This window comes from Anthonomus grandis, chromosome 10 (assembly GCF_022605725.1).
Source record: "Anthonomus grandis grandis chromosome 10, icAntGran1.3, whole genome shotgun sequence".
Classification (NCBI taxonomy): Eukaryota; Metazoa; Arthropoda; class Insecta; order Coleoptera; family Curculionidae; genus Anthonomus; species Anthonomus grandis.
Window position 1 is genome coordinate 9,642,639 of NC_065555.1, and position 24,826 is coordinate 9,667,464.

Here is a 24,826-nt window from a genome sequence, read left to right on the forward strand (position 1 = left end):
TACAGACCCATTGGAAATAATTCTTTAAGATGACCTAAATTTTTTAGAAACTTTATTCACAATACATTAAGTAAAAAGCAGCTTTGAGTCAAAAGATACTCCAAGATCCTTAAATGAACTAACTTGAATCAATGATTCAAGCTGTAAAGAAATTCAACTGGCTTTAATTTATTATGTCGTATGTAGAAGGTCATAATGTTTTATTCTGCTGCGTTAATATTTAACCCATTGTCAGAACACTATTTATTTACAGAATCAACTTCATCTGTATGAAGCAGTAAATCACAATTTAATTTAGCGTTAATATCATCATTAAAATTATTTAAAAATAAGAATCCAAAAACTGATCCTTGAACTGACAAAACATTGTTTTATAAAGGTATGTCAAGTGAAGTTTGGTCATCTAAGGGCCTTTTATTTTGACTAAATAACATAAACTAAGATCGTATGTATCATAAATGTTTTTAAGAGCTACTATCTTATTAAAGACAAAAAGACACTTAAAATGAGCATGTTGAGGCAATACTTAATAAAAAAATTTAAAAAAAATTAAAAAAATGGAAGAATAACCAGGAAAAGTGTATCTAACTTGTGTAATAAACCAACCTTATAATATATTTGAAGAATTTATAAACAGGTATTGGCATTGTATGCTGAACTGGACTAGGCTATGAAATTATTTCAAAATATAACTATCTACTTTTTAAAGAAAATCTCTACCTGCTACTGGATAAAGCTATATTACGGTCTTTTGTATCGCACAGTTTGTCGTTGTGTATAATAATTCTTTAAGTAACTTTTTTTTTCTACAATGTATGCGTACATTTAAATAGCTATTCGCTAATAAGTTGCATGATATTGTTTTATTTTCACTTCAGAGAGATTAAGTAGGTTAAGTAACAGTAGCCACATGGCTAGACTTCGCCTCTCTTATATAGAAATAGAAATCCCTATAGAAATGTATGTTTGATAATCACAACTATAAATTATTTGTTTGTTAAATAAAAGACGTTTATTATGATTATTATTATTGTATATAATAAACTTCTGTTTATCATATATTTTAATATCGTATTCTTCATATTAAATTTCTACTTGATAATCAAGTTAGTCGTGTATTTAATTTTCTTAAATAAAAACACTTCTATTAAAATTAATACGACTGCAATCCAGTCTGTATCTTGGTTGAAAGACTGTCAAAGCGTAAATCAAAAGATCTCGGACTCCTGCTAAGGCCCTACTTTTTAAATTTTTAATTGGGTTTTCCGCGTTTTCTATCTAACCAACTAATCCTCAAGTCCCCACCTGAAGTTTTGCCTTCATAGGTGAAAGATTAAAGGAAAATCTGTGCAGGCAGCAATTTATCTTTTCTAATACAAGATAAATATTTTAACTTTTTTTCATGCAACTATATTTTAGGCTTTCAGAATGTTTAAATAAGTTTTTATTAGAACAAGTCTAAAATTAAAATAGTTGGCCATAGGATAAAAACTGGAGCACTAAATATTTGTATTAAAACTATTCGTTATTTAATTATTAGATTAAAGTTTATATTTGAATTAATATTTTAATATTTACCTATATTTACACGCTTAAAATACAAGAGCTTATTTTTTTCAAAATCATCTTTATAAGGTATAATAAAAATTAGATACATTTATTCGCGAACATTTTTGAAATGCTTGACGTTCATCCTGTTTTTAAATAGGTAGGGCGCCATAACTCGAATTTTTTCCCGAAATTTATCATTATTTTTAAACAAAGAATGTAATAATTTACAAGGAAGTATCAGAAAGTTCATAAAAATTCGAAGGATCAAATATCTTCTCCGGAATTGCTTTAATTATGTTTAAGGGTACAGGTAATATTGTTATTTAAGATAACAATTTATTTCCTTAATATTTGTACCCTTTGAACCTATATTTAAATATCATATTTATTATATTAGTATATTTATAAATTATTAAGTTTAATAACCAGATTAAAATTTTTACAGAAAGTTAGTTAAACAAATAGTCTTTTTTTAAAAGTAGTAAAACTCATGAAAATTGAATTTGTTGTCAATTCAAAACAAAAATAAGAAAACCTCTTTTATTACTTTCTTTTAAAACGCACAATATTCTGCTATGGCCAAACACAGAAAGAAAATATTGGAACGTTTTTCCTAGGAACCTTATATATCGAGAACTAAGCAGTCGACCAGAAAACTTTATAAAATAAAAAGGGCGGAAAACTAATTGAACTTCTTTCTAATAGAAAGATCCGTTGAGACCGTCAAAAGTTAAATACGACATAGAATTAGCAAAAGTTTGGCAAGTCGGCAAACAGGATCCCTTAGAAATTCCTCTCGTGAATTGAAGTAGTCCAATGAAACGGAGGAAAAGCGTAAAACAATAGTCTCTGAAACTTGAATTAGTTGCTTTCGGCACAGGAATATTGAGCGATAACCCGGGAAAAGAAAAGAAAGAATGAGGAAAAAAACAGGAGTGAATCTGTTATCTGAGATGAATTACAAGCAGTCATATATTTTGGATTTAGGTGGCTAAAAATGGTTTTTAGTCAACTTTTAATAAATTTTTGTATAGAACATTTTTAAATTATGTCGTTATATTTATTCATAGTTTAGTTTTATTTTTTTTTATTTAAGATCTATGTGAATAGTTTACCTTTTTGGCTCCGAATACCTTAGAACATGTTTTAAGTCAGGACTATAAGATGGAGCCACGATATAAAGGTGAAAACAGAATGCATTACTTATTTAAATAGCTTAGCCTTCTCAGATCCAGTTACCCTAATTCATATTTTGCAGTATGGTGCCACTGGTACTAATCCTGAAACAAAGGCAAGTTAATATTTTTGCACGAATTATCGAATAAATCTATTGCCTTATCAAAAACTATTTTGAAATTAATCTATTTTGTACCAGTTGCATAAAAAATTATGCAAACAAAATCACATCTTAAAGATGTGCATGCTATGATAAAAATTTGATTAAATAATATTATGAGAGGGTTGTTTCTGTTTCATTTTGGTCCTAATAGACGCAAATATACTTAAGACCAAAATAGGGTGTTAAATGCTCTTGGCATTTTTATTTCGTGTACTTTAAGCTCGAATAGCGAAGTTGGTATTTGCATTCCCAGCTGCTATTACAGACATCGTAAAATGGCAACGGGCCATTAATTTAGGCCCTTATTGTCGCCAGATTGAGGAAAATAAAACGACTTTATCCCATTTATCCTGACGATTTTTAATGAATAAATTTATGTTACTACGAGCCATATAAATAACTATTTTAATATTGTACCTAACTTAAATAAAATGATGTCAAAATTAGTATGATGCATAATATGTATTTTAAATTTGTAAAAGTTGAAATAAAAAGTTTTGTAAAAGAAATTTAATGGAGAGAGAGTGAAACTTCATTTTCTTTCGTCATCATAGTAGGACTATAGATGTTAAAGTCAAAAAAGATATAACATAGTATCTTTCTACAAGGTGAGTCAAGATGTATATTACACACAAAATTTCCTACATTAACATTTAATTATAGCGCTGTTTTAACAAATTATTAAAATATCGCCATAAGCCTCTATGCACATTCTACTTCTTTCGCGAAGGGCCCTTGTTGCTTTTCTTAGTGATTCCTGTTTTTCTTTGACAACAATTTCCACATTTCGAATTAGGGCCTACCTAGTGTCGACTTTTACTTTGTATATTTAATTTTTAAACTTGTCCATAATCAATGGACCAGTGGTGTGAAGTCTTGGAGATCTTGGAGGCCAACTAATAGGATCAGCACGAATAATCCTTAGTCCTGGAAACTCTGTGTCCAAATATTTCTTAACCCATCGACCGAAATGTGCGGCAGCTCCACCTGGTAATACATTTGTATTATGGTGTTTAGAGGGACTTCCTTTAATAATGTTAATACTCAATAATTGTATAATTTAGAAGAAAATTTTAATACTGATGATATTAGATATTGTTTTTCGTTAACCATATAAAGTTGGCGGTGCATATTTTTTTGGTCATTCATTAAACACAATATTGCCGCGCAGCCACACTCCCGATTTCATTTTTAAATTTTATCGAACAGGTTCAGCGGTTAATATCGAAGATAAGGGCGCCAAAGAAAAATGCAGGAACACTTGAAAAAATCGATAGCGTAAAATTGTCAATGGAAACAGTCCAAGACGTTTAATTTAAAAACGAGTTCAAATGTTAGGAATTTGTATCTTTACTTTTTGTATAAAGATCTCCATCTTCATCCATACAAAATTCCATTTTCAATGCACATTTCAACTAATTTACTCTTGGCAAAAAACCTAATGTTTAAGAAAGTAATCGATATATACAATTGACTACAATTAGCGTCCTTAATAAGTTATACGTAAAAACGATAATACTTTTTATCACTTACATATCGCTTCTACGCACTTGCATAGAAGTTGTTAGAGGAACTTTGCAAATGCAATTGCAACTGCAAATTTGTGGAATTTTTTATCGCCATATAGTTTAACATACTTAAAGAAATTTTACTGGTTTTTCTCTTCATATTTCTCCCCTTTGCTACTGAATTCGTAGTTTCTTCCAGGCCTGTTAAAAGTGGAACCATATATAAATCGATTTGTGGGTTAATAATGTTTTGGGGCACGTTCTGCAAATATAATAACAGCTTCCTAACTTTACCCGGTTTGAGTAAAAACACAGTATGACTTGGAAGTACCGCGCAAGATTGGAAGTATAAATACGAAAAAAACCTCTGAGGCGAAAGTCCTTAGCCATTTTTTGATCCGACGTATGGGTAATATAAAATATAAGCCAACAGTAAAAACGAACGCGTAGACAAGCCGAGAAAAAAATACACGTATGCATAATAATGCAAATGCAAAACTTTCGAGGTATTCAATGGAATTTTAAACATTCCAAAAATTGAAATAATATTTGGAACATTCCAAGACAGAAATACGAAAAATGATATCGCTCGTCAGAACGAAGAACCCTGGTACAGGTACGAAGTACCAAGAACTCGAACAGCGTCTGGGAATCTCGCGTTCGACGATTAACAACATCGCTCGTGCTGAAAAAATCTAACCTTACCATAAAATGAAGGTTCAGAAATTGGAAAATGATGATTATCAGTCAAGGGTCGCATTTTGCAGGCATATTTTGTGCGGTTAAACGAGGAAAACCCAAATTTTTTAAGACATGTTTTGTGGACGGATAAATCGTGACACATATAATGAGCATGAGTATGCTTTGGAGAATCATCACGCTATAGTTAATAAAATCATCCAGACAAAGTGGAAAGTCAACATATGGGGCGGGATCGTAGGTGGAAAAATTGAACGTAAGTTATAACTAGTCTAACTATCCTTCTCCTCTCCCTTCACATTTTTTCCTAATTATTATTTATCCTGATATCCTGATTTATCCTCCCCAGACAAGATCGACCAGAATGATATCAGCACGACGGCATTCCCGCTCAATAAGTTGGTCAGGTAAGAAGGTACCTGAACCGCAAGTACTCAGGTAGATTATTCAGCAGAAACGGCCCCTTGCTCTGGCCTCCGAGATCTCCAGATCTAACCCCTCTGGACTTCTACTTATGGGGTTATTACAAACAAGCCGGCATTCGATGAACCTGTAGACGAAGAAGAAACATTGGCTTGATTAATGGCAGCAAGGGAGTTAAGCACTTCAGAAAAGTTAGAAGAGGTGCGTCAGAATCTGCCAGCTCTGCATTGACTTAAATGGGAGGTATTTCGTTCGCACAGCTGCTGAATTAAAAAGACATGATTAATAAAAAAAATATAATTTTTTATATTTAATTAATAAATTACTAAATACCCACACGTTGGATCAAAAAATGGTTCAGGACTTCTCGTCTTTTATTTTTCTACCCTCTCCTCCCAGTATTAAATACAAATTAAAATCTCAAATGTAAACTAAAGTTAGTCAATAAGGATTTTAGAAGATTTTATTAAAGGTCATAAATAAAGGGTGTTGCACGATAAACTACTGCGATCGATTTCCCATTTCTCAAAAAGGACCACTTAACCACATTGTCAGACTTCTGAATATTTCTAAAGTATACTTTTCAAAAAATCGATAACCGCAGTTCTCTGAGAATTTCCTTTAGAGTACAACTTCTTTTGGTTACAAACTATAATAAAGTGTTATAAGCCAAGATTATGATTTAAATGCCGGGATGAAAAATACAATTAATACCACAGCAGTCTTAAATATTCATGTATTTTGTTCACATGTTACTTTTGTTTCTTTTTTTAAAAGTTAAATTCAATAAAATTTATAAATTAATTACTATCAATTTATTGCAATTTTTTTTTATTAAAGGCTTTAAAAGAACTTTTTTTCAATTCTTAGTTGTCGTCCTCTTATCAAAATCTAAATTATTAACTAAAAACTTAAAATTTGTAATGCAAACTTTACCAACGCTTAATAAAACGCAACGATTTAAAACCTTTAACTAGTTTTATGAGTTCCCAAGGGTTAGTTAGGGCTAAATTGGTTTAACATAAATCCGTTTACGAGTCAATATAGTTTAATGACCTATGTCGTAAAAAAATTATGTTCCAATATAAAGTATTCCTCATACACCACCTTTAACGAATAGTATGTATATATTATATTGGTATTGAATTTTTAGAGAAAAGGTCATAAAATAAAAACGTACCTACAATTCTAAAAGTACTTACAGGTGCCTGAAAAATTTTAAAGATATATTTAGTAGAAAATTAATGTATATTATCCTGTTTATAGTTATTAAACAAGCCAGTTTCTGTTAGTTTTTCAATCATTTCAGTGAAATTTTTCATGTACAAGTAGAAATACAATAGTAACGAAAGATTGTTACAAAACATATGCATTCTGATATAATTTTTGATAAAGGAGTAATAACTTTGTTTCGTGATTAGTGCAAGAATTGTCTCGCTCTTGTTTCGAGTACGTGTGGCGCCATTTAAGAGTCATGTATCAAAAAATTAATTCAGGTCATTAGATCTGAAAAGGCTGAAACACTTAATGTTTTATATTTTATATCCTAGCAACTTTACTTTTATGAGAATTATGATTTAAAATATCAATATATACGACTGGGGCTGAAAAAAGAGGTCTAAAATTAACTGAAAAAAAATTAATCTAATCTAATTTTCTAATTTTAAATTGTACTGAAAAATTAAGCTTTTTGTTAAAAAGTATTTAGTAATAAAAATATGCACATCAAGCAATAAAGGATTTAAAAATAAATACACTAAACAATAAAAAAATACAATTTAAAATGAGAGTCAAAATAAGTTAGCAAAATAAAGAAAAATATTTTGTGGATGCTATGTCGAATAATTTAGAATAAAAACATTTTTGTTGTTAATAAAGATACCTTAACAGAGTTGCAAAATTTTTTATTATTAATGCATTGTATTTTTGCCAATGAAATGGGTACTTTTTTGTTGTCTTACTAAATTTACCAATACCAATTAATTTTTAATTATGAAATTAATTCAAATTTATTTAAATATTTTATTTATTTTATTATTAGGTTTGCTGCTTAGTAATTCAAAAGATGAATAAAATAAACTGATTTTATTGCTGAGAAAACCAGGTCTGTACTTGAAATCTTTCAAAATCTCGGTATCCTCAACAAATGAAATTGTTGTTGTCTTGCCTTTTATTTTCAAGATTTTAATTATTATTTTGTTATGCATGTATGATATTAACGATATTAACAGAACTAATGCTATTAGCATAAACGAAAAAAAAATAAAAAATCATTAATGTCAATTACAAATATAGGTATGGGAAATAACTCTCTATTAAAATACCACAAAATATTAAATAAACCAATATCTAGTGTATGCTGAAAAGCACAATTGCAAGCTGTATTAATAAATGTTATCTGTCCAAAAATATATTATTTATTGTCGAGCGGTTTATCAGTTATTTGAAACGGAAAATAAAGTGCTAAATAATTCATGACATCAAATGGAAGTGTTTATTGTTTATTTAAATGTTTATAAAAGCAAAAGCGTACTTTATAATAAATTTCCAAATGAAAATGTATGCGGCATTTTACACCAGTTAACCGTTTCATCTCAATCGCATTTACAATTTCTAAATAGTTGATTTATATATAATATACACGTGTTAATCATATTAAGTTAAGAAAAAGCTGCCATAGTAGGTTCCTAAAGGCTCGAAAATTATTACAATATCTTAGACCTAATTTATCTTAAGCAAAAAAAGATGCAGTTATATAAAAACTCGCAGTTACTGTATTTATGATAATTTTTTTGGTAAAATTTGCGGACTCTACAGCCCATAAAAAAAGCATATAAACAGTTGCAATAAAAAAATCATCAGTTATACTTAACATACCTTGAGCTTATTAATTAGATATCGCAATAATAGGTTTATATAAAATTTAAAATTTTACACCGGCTCATCATCTGTCAAACAGCCACTATTTAAATACTAAAACAATTATGTTTCCTTATAATATTAATTTCATTTAGTTGGGCAAAATGATTAGGTTGACATTGACTTATTACCGGGATAACTTTTAATCAAAAATTAATACCTAGGCTCTGAACATCTCTTAAGATGTCAACCGAGACACGTATAAATTTTACACGGCAAGTAATATATTGTTCGATCGACATAATATTGCTTAGGTGTTGTTTCTTTAATAAACAAAACACGCTATAAGTCGGTTGTCATATAGATTAAATTTTGCTTGTAAATAACTTACATGAATAGCAGATTTAATGCAGCTTACCCTTAAAAAACGGCTATAACCGTATGGATGTTGATTGTCGTTTTGATTTATATTGGCTAAGCACAAACTAAATTAATATGATTCGTGTAATAATATAGGTCCGTGCAATAAATATTAATGATAATTATATAGTATACCACAATCTATTTAAGCTAAGTAACGAATAAAATAAATCATAGTAAAGGCATTAATCGAAACATAAGCGCGCGCTCCATTAATATGGGATACTGTAGTACCCAATTGTAGTTTTTACGCGACGGAGAATCAATATACTTATCGGGTCGGAGCTTTCGTATTTAGGGCAGAGTAATTTGTGAAGCATATATTATGTAAGTAATTAAATCTTCATATATATACGCTAATTATTCTCTTACTTCTTGTACTATTTGGTTTTATTTTGTAGTGTAAGTTTATTTAGAGTTCTACATATGTTTAGTTTTATACTTTTATCTATAGGATCTAATTTTTAGTCATTTATCGTGTTTAAAGGCCCAAGAATTTAGGTTATATAAGGCTAAATTCTAGTAGTTTGAATTTTTTTTGTGTACTTGCTCGCTTTGACTGTCTGAGTGTTTTTTCTTAAATGATTCGTCTTCAGCGGTGAAAATAAAGTATAAAATTAAAGCCATTTCTAAATTATTACATAGGTCTTTAAAAAAGATCACGATCAGTTTTGTTGTTTATCTTATGAACCATTAAATAACAGGTAATACAAGTCAGGTAAAAGTTGTAATCTGATGTTGTAAATAAAAAGACGAACGTGTCCTGACATAAAAATGTATTCCTGGTGTAAGTTTGTTCCAGACAGGAGTAAGATCCTGAGTTCCGTTACAATATTATGGCTTTCCAGGAACATACTATATTTCAGCACAAATATTCTAAGTAGTCTATATTAATCCATATCTATTATTGATGCAATTAGGCAGTGTCCCACTGTTTAAATCTTACAGCACATTCTTTGTTACTACTATACCCTCTTTGTTAATACTTTGGTGAATTATCGCTAGTGCGAGTGTGAATAATCGCTTGTGCAAGTGCTAGTCCTATCATTACCCTTATATGGTCTAAGGGCGACAATTTAAAAACCTGAAATGGTCATATATTAAGAGCAAAAAACTAAATAAAAAAATGCTGAAATCAGTATATATAAAACGAAGGGAGATCTATTTAAAATTGTATGGGTATATCTCACCCTGTCCAAGGGGTTGCAGATAAAGGTAAGATAATTTGCTTATTTTTGTTTTCCTTTCATTTTATAGAAACAGTTTTCAGCGTCTTGTTTTATTTTTTTTATAATAATTATTATATCAGACACATACGCTTATAATAAAAGTACCACGATAAATCTATGCTTTTATCATTTCACTTTCTATGCTTTCCTTTCATTTATTTTAATTTCTAGTATATAAATGCTTAAAATATGGAATATAAAGAAAATAGATACTACAGAAGTAAAAGTATTAAATGGCTAATGAAGTAGATAATTATATAGTCTGATATAAAAGTCTACTCTAAATTAAAAATAAATTCTAAAAGAAAATAATCTTATCTTAAAAGACATGAAAAACATTTAAACTTACATTAAAAAAAATATAATTAAATTTGTAGAGTGCAAAATTAAATACAACAAAATGCTATATTTTAACACAATAATGGTGGAATAAAACAAACATTAGTACCTGGCTAACGAAGATCTTACCTGCAGAAATCAATTTATCACAAAGGTTACATGTCACCAGTTATAAGAGAATGATAGTGTTCTCCTGCTTTCTCTATACTAACTTAATGTTTTGGCAATGAGTTTCTGTAACATATTAATGCATGGATATTTTGGCATATATAGCAAAGAGCTATCTGGTATTTCTGAACTGATTCTATTCGTATCCTCCTGAAGAGTTCTATGAAATGATTGAGGAAGTAATTTTATGTTCTTCTCAGTCGTGAAATAGTCACAACGGAGAAACTAGCCTGGCCTGCCTACGCCTAGTTGTTTATAATGCTGTAACAATCATATAGCATGAGATATAAATAAAATAATAACACAATTTCTTTTTTCCCATAGTCTGAACTTAGCATTATCTAGTTAAAAGTTACCAGCATACGCTCCTATATTACGACTGTTAGGTTTTCTGACTTAATTCCCTATTGGTGTATTTCACGGTTTTTGTAAAGTCTCTGTCTGCCCCTTTATTCTCTTTGGACTTAAAGAGAATAAAAGGGTATGTCTCGGTATCTCTATTTTAAAGTTTATCTCCTTCAATATTTCCGTAACTCATCGTATGCTACTTAAACCTACATGTTACTTAAATAAACGTTGATTACTTTAAATTAAATAATAGTAGCAACTAACAATATTTTCGTTTCTTAGAAAGCCAAGCAGAAAATTAAAATCATGAAAAGCCATTGTAACCTTTTGGCATTTACGGTACAAAATACTCCTAATAATAAACTCCATTGTGTCTCCATGAAAAAAAAAATGGTGTTCGGCCGAAATAAATAAATATAAAAGAATCTGTAATAAATTTGTAGATTAAAATCAATATGTTTATTTTATTATCATGAATACGTACTAAATTTAGGCCATCTAGAATAAGATTTGGTGGAATATTCATAACGCACCTATTTAATAACGAAATATTCTGGACATATTATTTGTTGCCTTAATGTTACAAAATACAATATATTTTATTAATATGGCACTATTATTGCAGGTCCAGCCTATTGGGGCTTAATGAATCCACAATGGAATATGTGTTCGAGAGGTAGAAGGCAAAGTCCGGTCAATGTGGAGCCTGACAAATTGCTGTTTGACCCATATTTACGGCATATACATGTAGATAAACAGAAAGTGAGTACAATTTTATTGCACGTATATTACTATATTATAGTAGTATATTTTAGCATATAGTGTATGTTATAACTTACGTATTCCTTGATTAGAAGATCAATTTTATCGATAAAAAGGTTATTAAAGATGTAAAAGTTGTGTTTTTTTAACATTAATGTATTCAAAAGTATATTAAGTAGCTCACAATAAACTTTTTAAAAGCCTGTAAGTACAGGCATTTAACTTAACTACTTAGTAGTAACTTTTTGACTTCAACTTTTATTTTTAGATGGCCATTAAAAAGTATTATGGTTTTATGGAGTCATGTTTTTTTTATTTTAAGCTTAGTTAAAATCTTGAGAAATTTTAAATGAAATATTAAGTACCTACTGTTCACTTTATAAAAAAAAGCTTAAAATTTTAATTTTTCATAAGAACTTAAAAACAGAAGCAAACGACCAATTTTATCAGTAAATGGCTCATTATGTTTAATTTTGAAGATAAAAATAAATGAATAATTAGTTTTTTTGGTTTTATAAATAATCCTAATTAAATTGCCATTAATGTTTGTATTGAAACTAATTATTTTCCTTAAAGTTGTAAACATGCTTATGTGATTCTTTTACCTTAAATTAATATACCCACGGATCTAGCAGATTTTTGCTCTATAAGTAGATTTCCAGTTCTTTCCAAAATTTTCTAAAAATTCATTGAAAAGTCAATTCAAATCAGAATTTTTATTGATACTTTTAAAATTATTTCTGCTCAGCAACCAGTCTTACACTGGTTTTAACTGTTTCTCTGCAATATTAGCTGCGATAAACGATTAAATCTATTAATCAGAGAAAAATAAGTACTCCTGTTTTGTTAGACTATATTAAAGCATTTAATGCACCTAATCACTTTATTTTGCTTTATGTTGGCTTTGGTTGGTCCTCTATACAACTTATGAAATTATATCTTTCTAACAGATCGCAGCAGGTTATTTGCAAAATTTGGGTTTGAAAATGATTTGCGATTTCGAGATCACTTAACTATAAAATTACAAAAGGTCTATCCAACCTTACGTTAATTGGAACTTTGTACAAAATCATCCTTCTTGTAAAGAAACGTCTTCCCGCCCTTCTCAACCTATAATATATTATATTATATTATAGCCATTCCACTTCAAGAATGGACTTCTACTTAGATATATTATTATTATTATTATTATTAATATTCTTATCATGTATTCATTAGAAATACCTACATAAAAAAATTGAAATATAATTTCTATACTATCCATAAGCAATAAAGAAAATCTAAATATAACTGAAGTTTATGTAAAAAAACACACCAAATGATCTTGGTTATCGATGTCAAATTAATTAGGGCAAAATTTAAAATATATACCAATTTTCTTCTGGATCTTTTAAAGAACTGTAAAGAAGAGATAGAAAAGCAAGAATCCACTTTTTCAATAGTCTGTAGCATTTTTTATAATTTTTTTTTTATAAATAAGGTAGATTACTTTAAAGTTTCAATTTGCGAAATTTGCAACAAAATATCGGCTGCAGAGCGAACGAGCTAAAATGTCACTTGTTAGTCAACATATATTTTTGCTGGAGCCATTAAGGCAATTTTTCATGTTTTAGTTAAATAAATAAACACTGAAATTATTTGTTGTGTAAACTTTGGGATGGATATACAATCAGGAAAAAAAATTATCTAAGCAATATTGATGCATAGATTGTCAATGTAAGTGCACGTATAGGGACGCACGCTATCTTTCATTTAAGTTCCTATGGATCCAAAAAGAAGAAAGTATGTAGATATTTTAATGTGCTTCTCTTTGTACAATTTAGTTTTATAAAATAAAAAGGTCATATAAATAAATATTGAGCGCTAAAAATAATTGACAAAATATGACATATTTTTAAAGTATTATATGTTTCTTTTCTACATTATAAGTTAAAATCAGTATTTTTTTTTGAATTTCAGTGGGTCTTTCTATAAATTATTTAAAATAATATGTAAAAAAATATGAGTAAAATTAATATTTAAAAAGATACAAATAAATGTGAATAAAAAAGAAGATAATATATTTTATGTAAAAAACAGATTAATATAACATAATATATGTAGTGAGTTTACAACAGCTTAGAACAACTTAATAAAAAACGAGATCGTTCAACAAATCGACCGTTTTAGCTTTTCGCGGTTCAATATTTTGTATTTTCTTACAATTTGATGAACCTTATGTTTTTATTATTTTATCTGATACTATGATTTTATCTGAACAACGGATGATGAACTTAAGATTATTGGCCTTTAATTTATGTAATTTAGTAATCTGATAAATATGGGAAAAAATTATTATATTGCTTTCTTATCAATATTGATTCCTCCTTGTATTCTAACATCTTCAATATAAAATATTTTGATTTGAACCAAAGAGTAGAAAAAAAATTAGCTTCAAAATTGTTCTAAGAACCTGCAATTCTTCTAATTTAGATATTAGCTTAAGCTACTTGATTAGAAAATTTAAAAATATTTCATACACATATATGAAACCCCAATTATTTGAATTCATAGTTTATTGACAATTAAACTTAGACTTAAATTCCTATTAGTTATACCATAAATGCAAAATAATATAAAACCAAGTCATTTGCTTTAAAACTACCTTTTTATCTTTTACATTATATTATTTACAAAACCATATTACAAAATTTTAATATATAATGCAAATCAGAAGCAAATATATAGCTGCATTTTTAAGAAAAATTAATATAAGCATGAGAGAACGTTTTTAATATTCCGTTTTATATTTTTCTATTGTTTTCATATCTTTTGTCCGCAGACGTTTATAATTTGAAAAGGTCCTAGCCAGAGGTCTTGAGAGTTACATCGAAAAACAATAGAAAATATCTAAAAGATAAAAGTTACTTTTTTTATATATTTTAAGATTTTTAAGTTTCTTAATTTTTAATATTTATTTGCGAAAGTATTCAGGTAGTTTAAAAATGTTTTTATAGGTTTAATAATCAGGATTTAGAGGATTGTATATTTAAAAGAAGCTCCCTTAAAAAAAAAAACATAGAATGATCATATCATTAAAAAAGTATAAAAATTTCTTCAAATATACTATACTTCTGTCAATTATAATAGTTTACCTACTTAATAAATTGCTATATTTGTCCTTAACAGATCTTAACTAAATTTCACAGAGAATTAAATAATATAAATCTTATCGCCAATATCCTTGTTTTTTTAAAATCAAGGATATTGGCTGTAGAATGAGTATGTACAATACAATGATGTCCTTTCTTTCGATTTGAATAAAATAATTGACCGCATGTGTTTATACTCTTACTAAGCTAACAAAAACCCAATAATTTTAGCACAAATAGTACTAAACACATTAAATCCTCCTCACAAAGAGATTAACCACATAAGGGTGTGTTCTTCATAAAGAAATATGAATGAAGATTATCAAGGCTAAGTACTTGGTCCTATAGTCTTTTTAACATTTAATGTAAATGATCTTCCATTTATCAATATATCACAAAAGATACCGTATTTGCGGTATGGTAGTCTTTCTCTGAGCGAAAACAGTTTTTTAGTTGGTTCCATAGCTTGATATAAATCAGGTAAGAGACTTGAAATTTGTTGCTTAGGAATGAAGAGCTTGTTGCAGAAAAGTTGGAATTCAGCATTTTAACGGTATTCGTTTTTTTTAACATAGTTTTACTCTTTCAGGTTTAATACCTAAATAAGCAACAATATTTTATGATAATAGGAGTAGTTTAAGAATTATTTTTACAATAAAAAAATTTATAGGATAATTCAAAATCACATTCAACTAAAATGTAAAGAAATCTGCTATTTTTATCCTACATATGTTATCATAAATATCCTAAAAAAATAACAGAAATATCATTTGGTTCTATTGCTATAAATCGTTATATTTAATTATTTATCATTCAATGCGAATTTTTTGTAAAAATTTGCGAAACAAGTAGAATATTGGTAATTTTTTTTCTATAATTAAAGTTCAAAAAAAATAGAAAAAAAGTTATAAAATTGTATGCTGAATCTACATAGAATAATAATAGAAAATTTTTCATTTTAATTTAGTTAAAAGTGTCAAAATCCAAAAATATTTCCAACAAGGATTTTCTTTCGAGTACAAAAACTGAGTACGGATAAAAACTAACTACATACCTGGCCAAGAAAGTCCTATAATGTAGCAATTTTAGAAACACTTTGTTATATATACATATATCAGAACATCATAAAAATCATATTTTTGAAAAATTAACGATTAAATTAAAAAATGAAATAAAAGTTGATAATTTCCTTGCTTAGAGAGAAGATTGCTTCAAAACCTGATTCAATAGGTCATAATTAATAATAGAATCTTTATGCATCAATCAAAAAAATCTGAAAAATCAAAGTTTATCTTTTTCTTATAAAAACGATAGTCAAACTGCTGTATTCGAATAAAATATTCCAATCTTTATTGACACAGCGCTTGCCACCTCTGCAAATCCAGGACGTCAGCAGTGGTAACACTTAAATTAAAAACAAGATAAATTTATAAAATATTTATTGTAATTACCCTAAGATTTTTAATAAAATTACTTTGCAGTCACTCATCAATCTTGCTTTTGTCAAGGTCTCAAAAACATTAACACACGAATAGAGCTACTTTAAATGGATATTAAAACTAACACTACATACTTCTTCTTCTTCTTCTTTAAGCAATTCTCTCTTGGCAACTATAACTTTTTTCGTAACAGCTCAAAACAGTTCAACTGAGCTTTTCTCCGAAAGCTTTTCTTTAAGTCCGAAAGTTCCGCAACCAACAATGATGTTCTTCTTCTTCTAGATCCCCTTTTATATTTTTTAGATTTTATCTTTTATGTAATACTTTTCCTTGTACTATGATTTGCAGTAGGGGGTATTGATCTTTATTTATTACAGGATGACCCGGGTATTCTAGTTTTTTAAAAGATGTATATGACTTCTAGATCTGTTTTTATTTTTCTTAGTAGCTTTATGTTTGTAATCCGAGCTGTCCATGGCATTCTAAGTATTTAAGATAACCCAACAGAAAGAAGTCAAGTAGTGTTAGGTCCTGGAATATAGGTGGCCATTCAATAGGTCCTCTTTTTTTAAGCCACTGGTTAGGATAATGATCATCCAGCCATTGGTTAAAGAGAACTACATAATAAGAAGGTGTTAGAAGATAAATGTCCGTGTATGTCCCTCTGATTTTCTAATTCGTGCAGGATTATTCTGTCCGGGATGTCGTCACCATGTTCTTGCAGTATTTGCAGTTTATAGAGATAAAACTTATTAAATTTAAGTACATTTCTTACTGATTTACGAGATAATTTAGTTGCTACAGGTCCTTGACGAGTTAATAAAATTTAATTTATTGCAAACTGACCTAGAATTTTAATTTGCGCTGTTTTGTCGACAATTCTCATTCCTACTTCTAATAATCCTAAGGCTGATAAAAAACTTTCTAGGTTAAGAATTTTACGATTAGAAACTATAGAAAACTCTTGTTACAATACTCGAGCTTAGGTGGCCTTTCTTAAGATAAAAAAACAAACTATAGAATTTATGAAGGCGTTAATACGGCTGCCATACTAATGCTGTGGTCTCGATTAATGATGAGAAGGTCGATATACATCATGCCGTAATTGTAGCTAAAGAGGTTGAAAACTTTATAAGTGACTTAAATTCAAGTGCACAAACTTTTGATGGCACCCAATTAGTTCCGTACAAGTTGTATGAACTTATTAGCGGCACTAATATAGGATTTGGAGAGCTTTTGGCAACATTTCAATTACTGACCTCCCGCCCAGAAGAAGAAGAAGAAGAACCTTTAAATATCCATGAAGCACCCACCCAAATAATAGAACATTTCGGAGAAGACATTCACGATGCCACCACCCAAGTTGTTAATTGGGAACAAGTCTCTACTACTTACCCTATATCACCTCCACCACTCTTCAATTCTTCAGCAGCGTTAGATCAGGAGGATAATGAACCAAATTTAATTAAGAATGTTATCTTTGAAGAACCAAAACAAGGTGTAAATGCAGACATAACTTGTGACGAACTGCTTGAGAGTTCACACCATAAATTAGATTGTGAAACTGGGAACAGTGATGAGTCTCTGGAGCTGTTAAATTATGATATGGCATCGTCAGGTATTGATCCTAGTAAGAGGCATATTGACAGTCCAGAGAAGAAATCTGTGTGTGCAGCAACCAGAACTGAAAATGCCGATTCTGGCTCAGATACTGAAGAGGAACTGGAAGCGATGCTCAATGAAGGTTCTGATACAGACGCAGAGGTACAAGGGTTAACAAAAGTAACCACCGTAACTACAGAAGACAGTTTTCAAAGACCCTCGATATCATTCATTGATAAAAGCATCCCGGCCACACAATATGAAGGTGACGATTTATTGGATGATAGTGATATTGTGCCTGCACCCAGTTCCATTCAGTAAAACCCCAAGAATTCAGGAGGATGATAACAATTGCACCGAGGGTACTTTCAAGTTGGGCTTAACTCAGATGATTGACGAGGAGGATATTTATGAGATGGCTTTTATTTATTTGATGCCATTCTATTTTTACCAAGATACAATCAGTTTTTTCAAATTTGGCTACTAGTTAGGGAACATACTGCGGGCTTATATTTTGACCTAAATGCCTTTCGTTAAAACGTTGAGCTGCCCTTTAGAAACATTTATCCTGGGAACCATAAATGAAAACAATGTCTACACGTTGAGCTATGCTGTACACCATTGTTAAAAATTGGAAGTGCTGCTTTTCGTTTAAACTAAACTGAAAGTATTTTTTTTGAAAATAACAATACTAGTACAAGATACTGTCAAAGTAAATTCTATGAAAAAAGAGCAACAACGCTTTTTTCTTCGGCCAAAAAGCCATAGCAAATAAACCACTACAAAATAACTATGGACATCACGTGGTTAGAAACATGCCAGTATATCGGTAGTCATCATTTTGAATATTGAATTAAATAAAAATTTAAAAAATCTGAGCCCACATTGTTTTTTCACCTGTTCCGTTCGATCTCTATCAAGAAGGTCGATCTATTAGAAAAGAGGAAAATAAGAAAAACAGTCATATAATGTTTCATTTCAATTAACAAAGGTCAAATAATTAAACAGCCTTCTGTGGTTGGCAAGGTAAATTTAATGTAAGTTTGATTGAATATTCAGGCAATGAGAGTCATTAGACTTTTTATTTTCCTGTAATTTTAGTATAGTTTAGATGATTTTAAAAAATCATCACAACTCATTGCTTTTAGAGATAGAGCTCTAAAAAACTGGCACTTGGCTCAACCAATTAACTTAATACATTAAATAAATATTTCATTATTATTAAAAATCGTATCAATCCAAATAACTTTATCTATCACTGTAAATCAATTTCTTTGCAAAAAATTAATTTACAAAGATGCCAACATACCATTTGGTGATCTGGAAAACTCATATTTTTAGAAAGTTATTAAATTTTAAACTTAGCAAGAGATCAAAGCGAACAGACCTCATGATAGCAGACTAGTAAGCTTATGAATAATATTTTTTAAACCAATTTGTTTACTTCTTTTCTCTGTGCTCATTTGCTGTACAGAAATAAATTATTTATGCCACTGTAACTAAACATTAGCAGATATACTGCTGTGACAAAAAATAAAGAGCTTGTCGTCGGTTTAATGACTTTGATCATTAGCAGTGGCCCGCAAAGCAAACGACTCTACGCGACCGTGATTCTGTTGCAGTACAGTGCCAGGGGTAGCGTGATAGATGGTCCCTGGCATAATTCAAGTTCTTTCTATTTACGCTCAACCCGCTACTACTCCGCTACACTCGATTGTTATATCCGCGTCAATAAAAATGCAAAGCTTTTTGTTAATATAAAATGCTAATGGTTTTGACATTAAAACTTGCGATGTAAAAATAACGGAAGTTAATGCCGACCTAAACGAAGTTAAAATGTATAGAAAGAAATTTTATGAAACAATTAAAATTGACGCAGAAATATCACTTAGTTTAAGTATTAAAATTTACATTAATAAAATTCAATAACACATATTACATAGTCAAATGAATGGAAGCCAAAATAATTATATAAGTATTTTTCATCTAAATTTGGTATTTGAATGTCAAAATAGGCCCCTTTCAAAATAAAATACTTGCATCAATAAGCAACCCAATCATTTAAACAAATACGTTTTATTTGCTCTTTTAAATGTCGTATAACGTTCAGATAATATTCTTGCAACAATTTCACGTAATAATCAAAAAAAATCTATTACTATAATCTTCACTTCTGATCGACTTGACGAGCCTTTTTCGGTTTCGGCTCAGTTGGTCGACTGGCTATATTGCACTTGTATACCAAATTTGTCAAATCATTTTTTTTTTAGCTAGAATACGGTTTATGAATATAGGGTCGTAGTTGACTCGTTTTAGCATGCTTTTAGCAGAAAATTCAAGTTTTTTATCATAAGCATGCCCAAGTAATGTTAAATGTTAATGGTGAACAAGGCGGGGCTATCAAAAATCTGGACCGCTTTTAAATGCTTTATACCAAACACATGCACGTGAGCTTGGCAAATTAGATTAAAAATTTAAGATACATTCTTTTTTCCTTACTTTTATCTATTGTCAAAATCGCAGAACACGCTTAGGGGTAATTAACAAATTCAGTACTAAAAAAGTAAATAAATTAAATTACCTTAAAAAAGTAAATAAATTAAAGTACCGCGTAAGTATATAGGACAGTTCTGTCAACTTAGGTTCAAAACTAACTTCAACAGTCCCTTTACGTGATCTTTTTAAATGATTTTGTTTTTAGGCAGAATGTAGTAAGTACAAATAAAACTATAAAATAAAAAATAATATATTGAGTTTTTTATTATGTATCTAAAAAATGTAGTCTGTCCTAGATACTAATAAAATTTTAGTCGTTTGTCTCAGTCGTGTCGTTTGATATCATCTCCACATTCTTCTGGCAAAATTAAAACATTATGATTTTCGTGATGGGAACTAGATTAGTTTAAAAGGTAGTTTACAAAAAGGTTTTTTTAATTGTTTTATTGTAATCAGTGTTTAATTAATCAATCAGAATTCGGAATATTTATGTCTGATTGGAAAATAATAACTGGGGTTCTCTAGGGTTAAATATTGGCACCTGTATTTTTTCTTGTGATAACTTGCCTAGTAATGTGCCTTTCGGCCATCACAACTATGTAACTATATTTTCTGAAGATACGTTTTTCTAATTAGACCCTTATTTCTACTATTCATTTCGTCGATACCAGTCTCATCTCAATAAGCGAATGATGTTAGGTTAATAAAATTGAGATAAATTTTACCAAAGCTCATTTTATTCAATTTGCCCTAAACCAGATGTAAAAATGTACTTTTTGATGTAAAATATGAAAATACAGTAAATTGTCCTGGTTTTATATTAAATAATCACTTGAACTGGTGAAAACATTTAGTAGGGACTTACAAAAGGTTGAATAGTGTTTGTTATGCTCTCAGGGTTTTAAAAAACGAAGGTCTTAAAGTTCACTTTTTAAGAAAAATTGACTTTAGCTCTGTTAACTGTATGCCGCTTTTATTTTCCAAACCATGCGTATTATTTTAGGACTGAATGTGTTAGAATCATATAAAAATCATTTTAAAAGACTCAATCTATCAACATTATCGAGTTTAAATATTTTCTCAGTTATATGTTTTACCCATAAAGCTAAACATTAATTCCTCTTTAATATACTTATCTCTGTTAGGTTATCTAATATTAGACAGGTAAACTCCTTAAAATTGTTACAGTCCACAAAGCAAAATTCTTCCAAAAACCAATATTCTTTAATGGTGGTATTTATATTTATAAGCTTTATCTTATGTTAAAATAATTATTCTTGTATAAATATACAAATAAAATTAAAATTATTCTCATCAATAATGCGTACTACTCAACGAAGTAAACTTAAAAATAATTATAACTTTATATAGAATTAGTGCAGTTGTTGGAATGTAATTTTGAATACCTGCCTATTAACTTATGATGTAACTTATATGTATCGTATTTTAAATTATAGTGGTGTGAAGTATTTTATTGGCATTTTTGTTTTATAAGTTTTCCTTTATGTATTAAAACAGACCAAACATTTACATCTATATTTGAGCTACCTCGAAATTAGTTTTCTACCGTTGTCAACTAAATTTAACATTTCTACAAATATGTAGTTTGTTTGTTTAATGAAATTTTACTTTACTTTAAACAACTGTAGTTGAGCCCGAGGTAGTATTAGTACTTAAATTATTACTTAAGTTAATTGTTAATATACCTGCTATGCCAGTGCAATGCTTGCTGAATTGAATAACCTCTTAAAATCTGCATATATTTTTATTTAATTGGAGTTTGCTATTACTAGTTTTGCATTACGTAATGAAAAGATAACGATAAATAAATTTTTGATACTGGACTCTTATGTAAAACAATTTCTTAAGGGAAAATGGTGTTGTTTGAAATGTTCTATTGCAACCACATAATTCTTAATAAATAATGTACAAAATTGTCGTATAATTGTCGATATAGTTGAATTATCGAATAAAAATTAATATTATAACATTAAAATACAAGTCCTGATTTATTAATGATATTTAAAGCATACATTGATTCCCTCAAAATAAATGCAAAATTATTTTTTAAAAAATATACAAAATCCTTCATCATTTCGCTGTCTCGAGCATCGTTTGTCAAAAAAAAGCGAATGTGCGAAAGGGTCTGCCTATCGATATTATTTTCTTAGGTGGTTTCATCGAAGGTTACAATATAAATAATAAAAGATTAATAGGACACTTTACTGTGTTCATTTTTTACTAAGAAAGTTTGGTTTGGCACCTTTTTTTAAGTTTAAAAATAAGAAAGATCAAAATTAAATTTGTTCAAATATTTTTCCATTTCTCGAGGGCCTATTTGTATGTGGTATAAATTACTAACCACTAACTTTAAAATATATGGAGAATATGAAATAGTTAATGGAATTAAGATAAAGAAAGCAAGGCAATTTAAAAAGTATATATTATACGCTACATTTCAGATAATATACTTGGTAGAGACAAAAACTACAAATTAAAGCCAGTTTATAAAAAATATTAATAATAAATACGTATTTCTTTAAAAATACTTACCAATACCAGTATTTATTGGTAATCTATCATAATAAGGAAAACCTTAAGAAGACTATAATGTTGTTGAAAACTCAGCAGCATTTGTAATATAAGCTTATTTGATCCTTACCCAGATGATACCAAACATGCCAAAAATAAACTATTTCGGTATTATTTATGTCGTAATGTCTGCGACATGATAAATGTATTTACAATTAGAAAGACATTTTAGCATTTTTGTTCTGAGCCTAAGCTAAAGAATATTTTTATTATAGAGAAATTTTGTTGGTCTTTACGAATGTTGAAGTGATCCGTGTAGTTATTATTTTAACGATGATGTCTTTTGTAAGTAGCATTTTGTTAAAAACATATTCATTTACTGTATTGCCCACTTTATAATGTAAAAAAATTAACTCTGATAAAACCTTCTATTTTTTTAAAAATGTTGTGATCTACTCTCACTTTTGCCGTTTAGTTCCAAAGCAGATATGCCATGATCCTCGTATTCCGGCTATTAATTTTTAGGTCTATAAATATTTTCACATATTTTTTATATTGAACTTACTCTACTACTCTAGTACTTAATATCAATAATATATAGTTTTTCAGATTCAATGTATCAAAACGACAATTGACAATTGAAACACAATTGATTGATATAATTAACAGTTTCCAGAGAAGATAATATATTTTTCTACCTATAAATGAACTCTACCTCTAATATCACCTAAATACTTTAAACTTATTAAGACTCGTTATTTCGTTTGCACAACTTCTGCAGTCTGGAAAGTTTTAACTAGCTGAGCTTATTATTAAAATACCGCCCTGTAGGTATAACCCATTTAGCTAAAATACACGCATCGTTAGAGATATTTCAGCAAAGCCCCGCTGGATACATCCTACCGATTAATTGCGTTGTTTTGCCTATGAATTTAGTCGACTCCCGCCGCAACCGAGCCGCAACATTTTCATCACTGAAAATTGCACATTCGTTTATACTCGTATTTCTCGCGCATCAAATATTGCAGAAAATTGGAGGATTGATGACGGCGCTGATTAAACAGGGGTTGAGGGTCGTGAACCTATATATTTGTTAATGGTTCAAAAGGTTAGCCAAAAAACGTTTATCTTTGCATTTAGAGTATTAGAGGAAAAATGTAAATTTATTTAAAATACTTTTAGATACAAAAATTTAATTCCAATGAAATTGCAATAAAAGATCTCGCCTTTTTATTTTATTCGAATTATTGATCTTCCATTTTTATCATTTGATGATCAAGAATATATAGTTATTTATGTAGAAGGTTTGTAAAATGTATGGAAATCGAAATGTCCATAAATAAAAATATTGAGGCTTTTTACCATGAGTAATATTTAAAGTTTATGTCCAGGAAGACTCTAAAAAAATCAAAAATGCTTAACTACTTTGACTACTTGAATAAAGACGTATGATATCTTATGGATCTCTGGTGTGAACGATGAGGTGTTCCAACAACCTTTTAGAATAAAACTAAACAGCCTATTGCCTTAAGAAGACAGCTATCATGGAGGTGCTGCTCAGTTTTACTACCTTGCAACTCAGGGGAGGTCTTGAGCACCTTGAGCAATTTGGCTGCAACTGACGTCAAATTGGAGCCAAGGGAATTGTTAAGAAAAAAATACAGTCACAACACATTAAGAATACCCTATAATATCATGCTAAGTAAGACAATACATATCAAACCCTTTACGGTTATCATATTTAATTGAGAAGCATGGGAACTATTAAAAAATTTTGCTGGAAAAAAAATTCATATATGTATATGTACAATGATTGTGTCAACATCAGCTCTTAATGCACAACCTTGGCAAAGACGTGATGATAGTTCAGGTGGAAACGCTATTGAAATTTGTGCAAGGTAGCTGGTAGAACAGCAAATAAAACACAAAAACGGAGCACTAAAAGCGCGAAAACACATGCACATTTAAGGCGGTGTGGAAC

At 29.2% G+C, this 24,826-nt stretch overlaps 1 protein-coding gene across 3 annotated transcripts in view; it reads left to right on the forward strand.

The window, feature by feature from the left end:
- Positions 1–24,826, forward strand: part of LOC126740910 (carbonic anhydrase-related protein 10) — a 340,228-nt gene that overhangs the window by 153,180 nt on the left and 162,222 nt on the right. For all 3 annotated transcript variants that reach the window (XM_050447094.1, XM_050447095.1, XM_050447096.1), the window contains one exon: positions 11,509–11,645. In XM_050447094.1, coding sequence (XP_050303051.1) covers positions 11,509–11,645 — 137 coding nt within the window. The remainder of the gene's footprint in view (positions 1–11,508; positions 11,646–24,826) is intronic.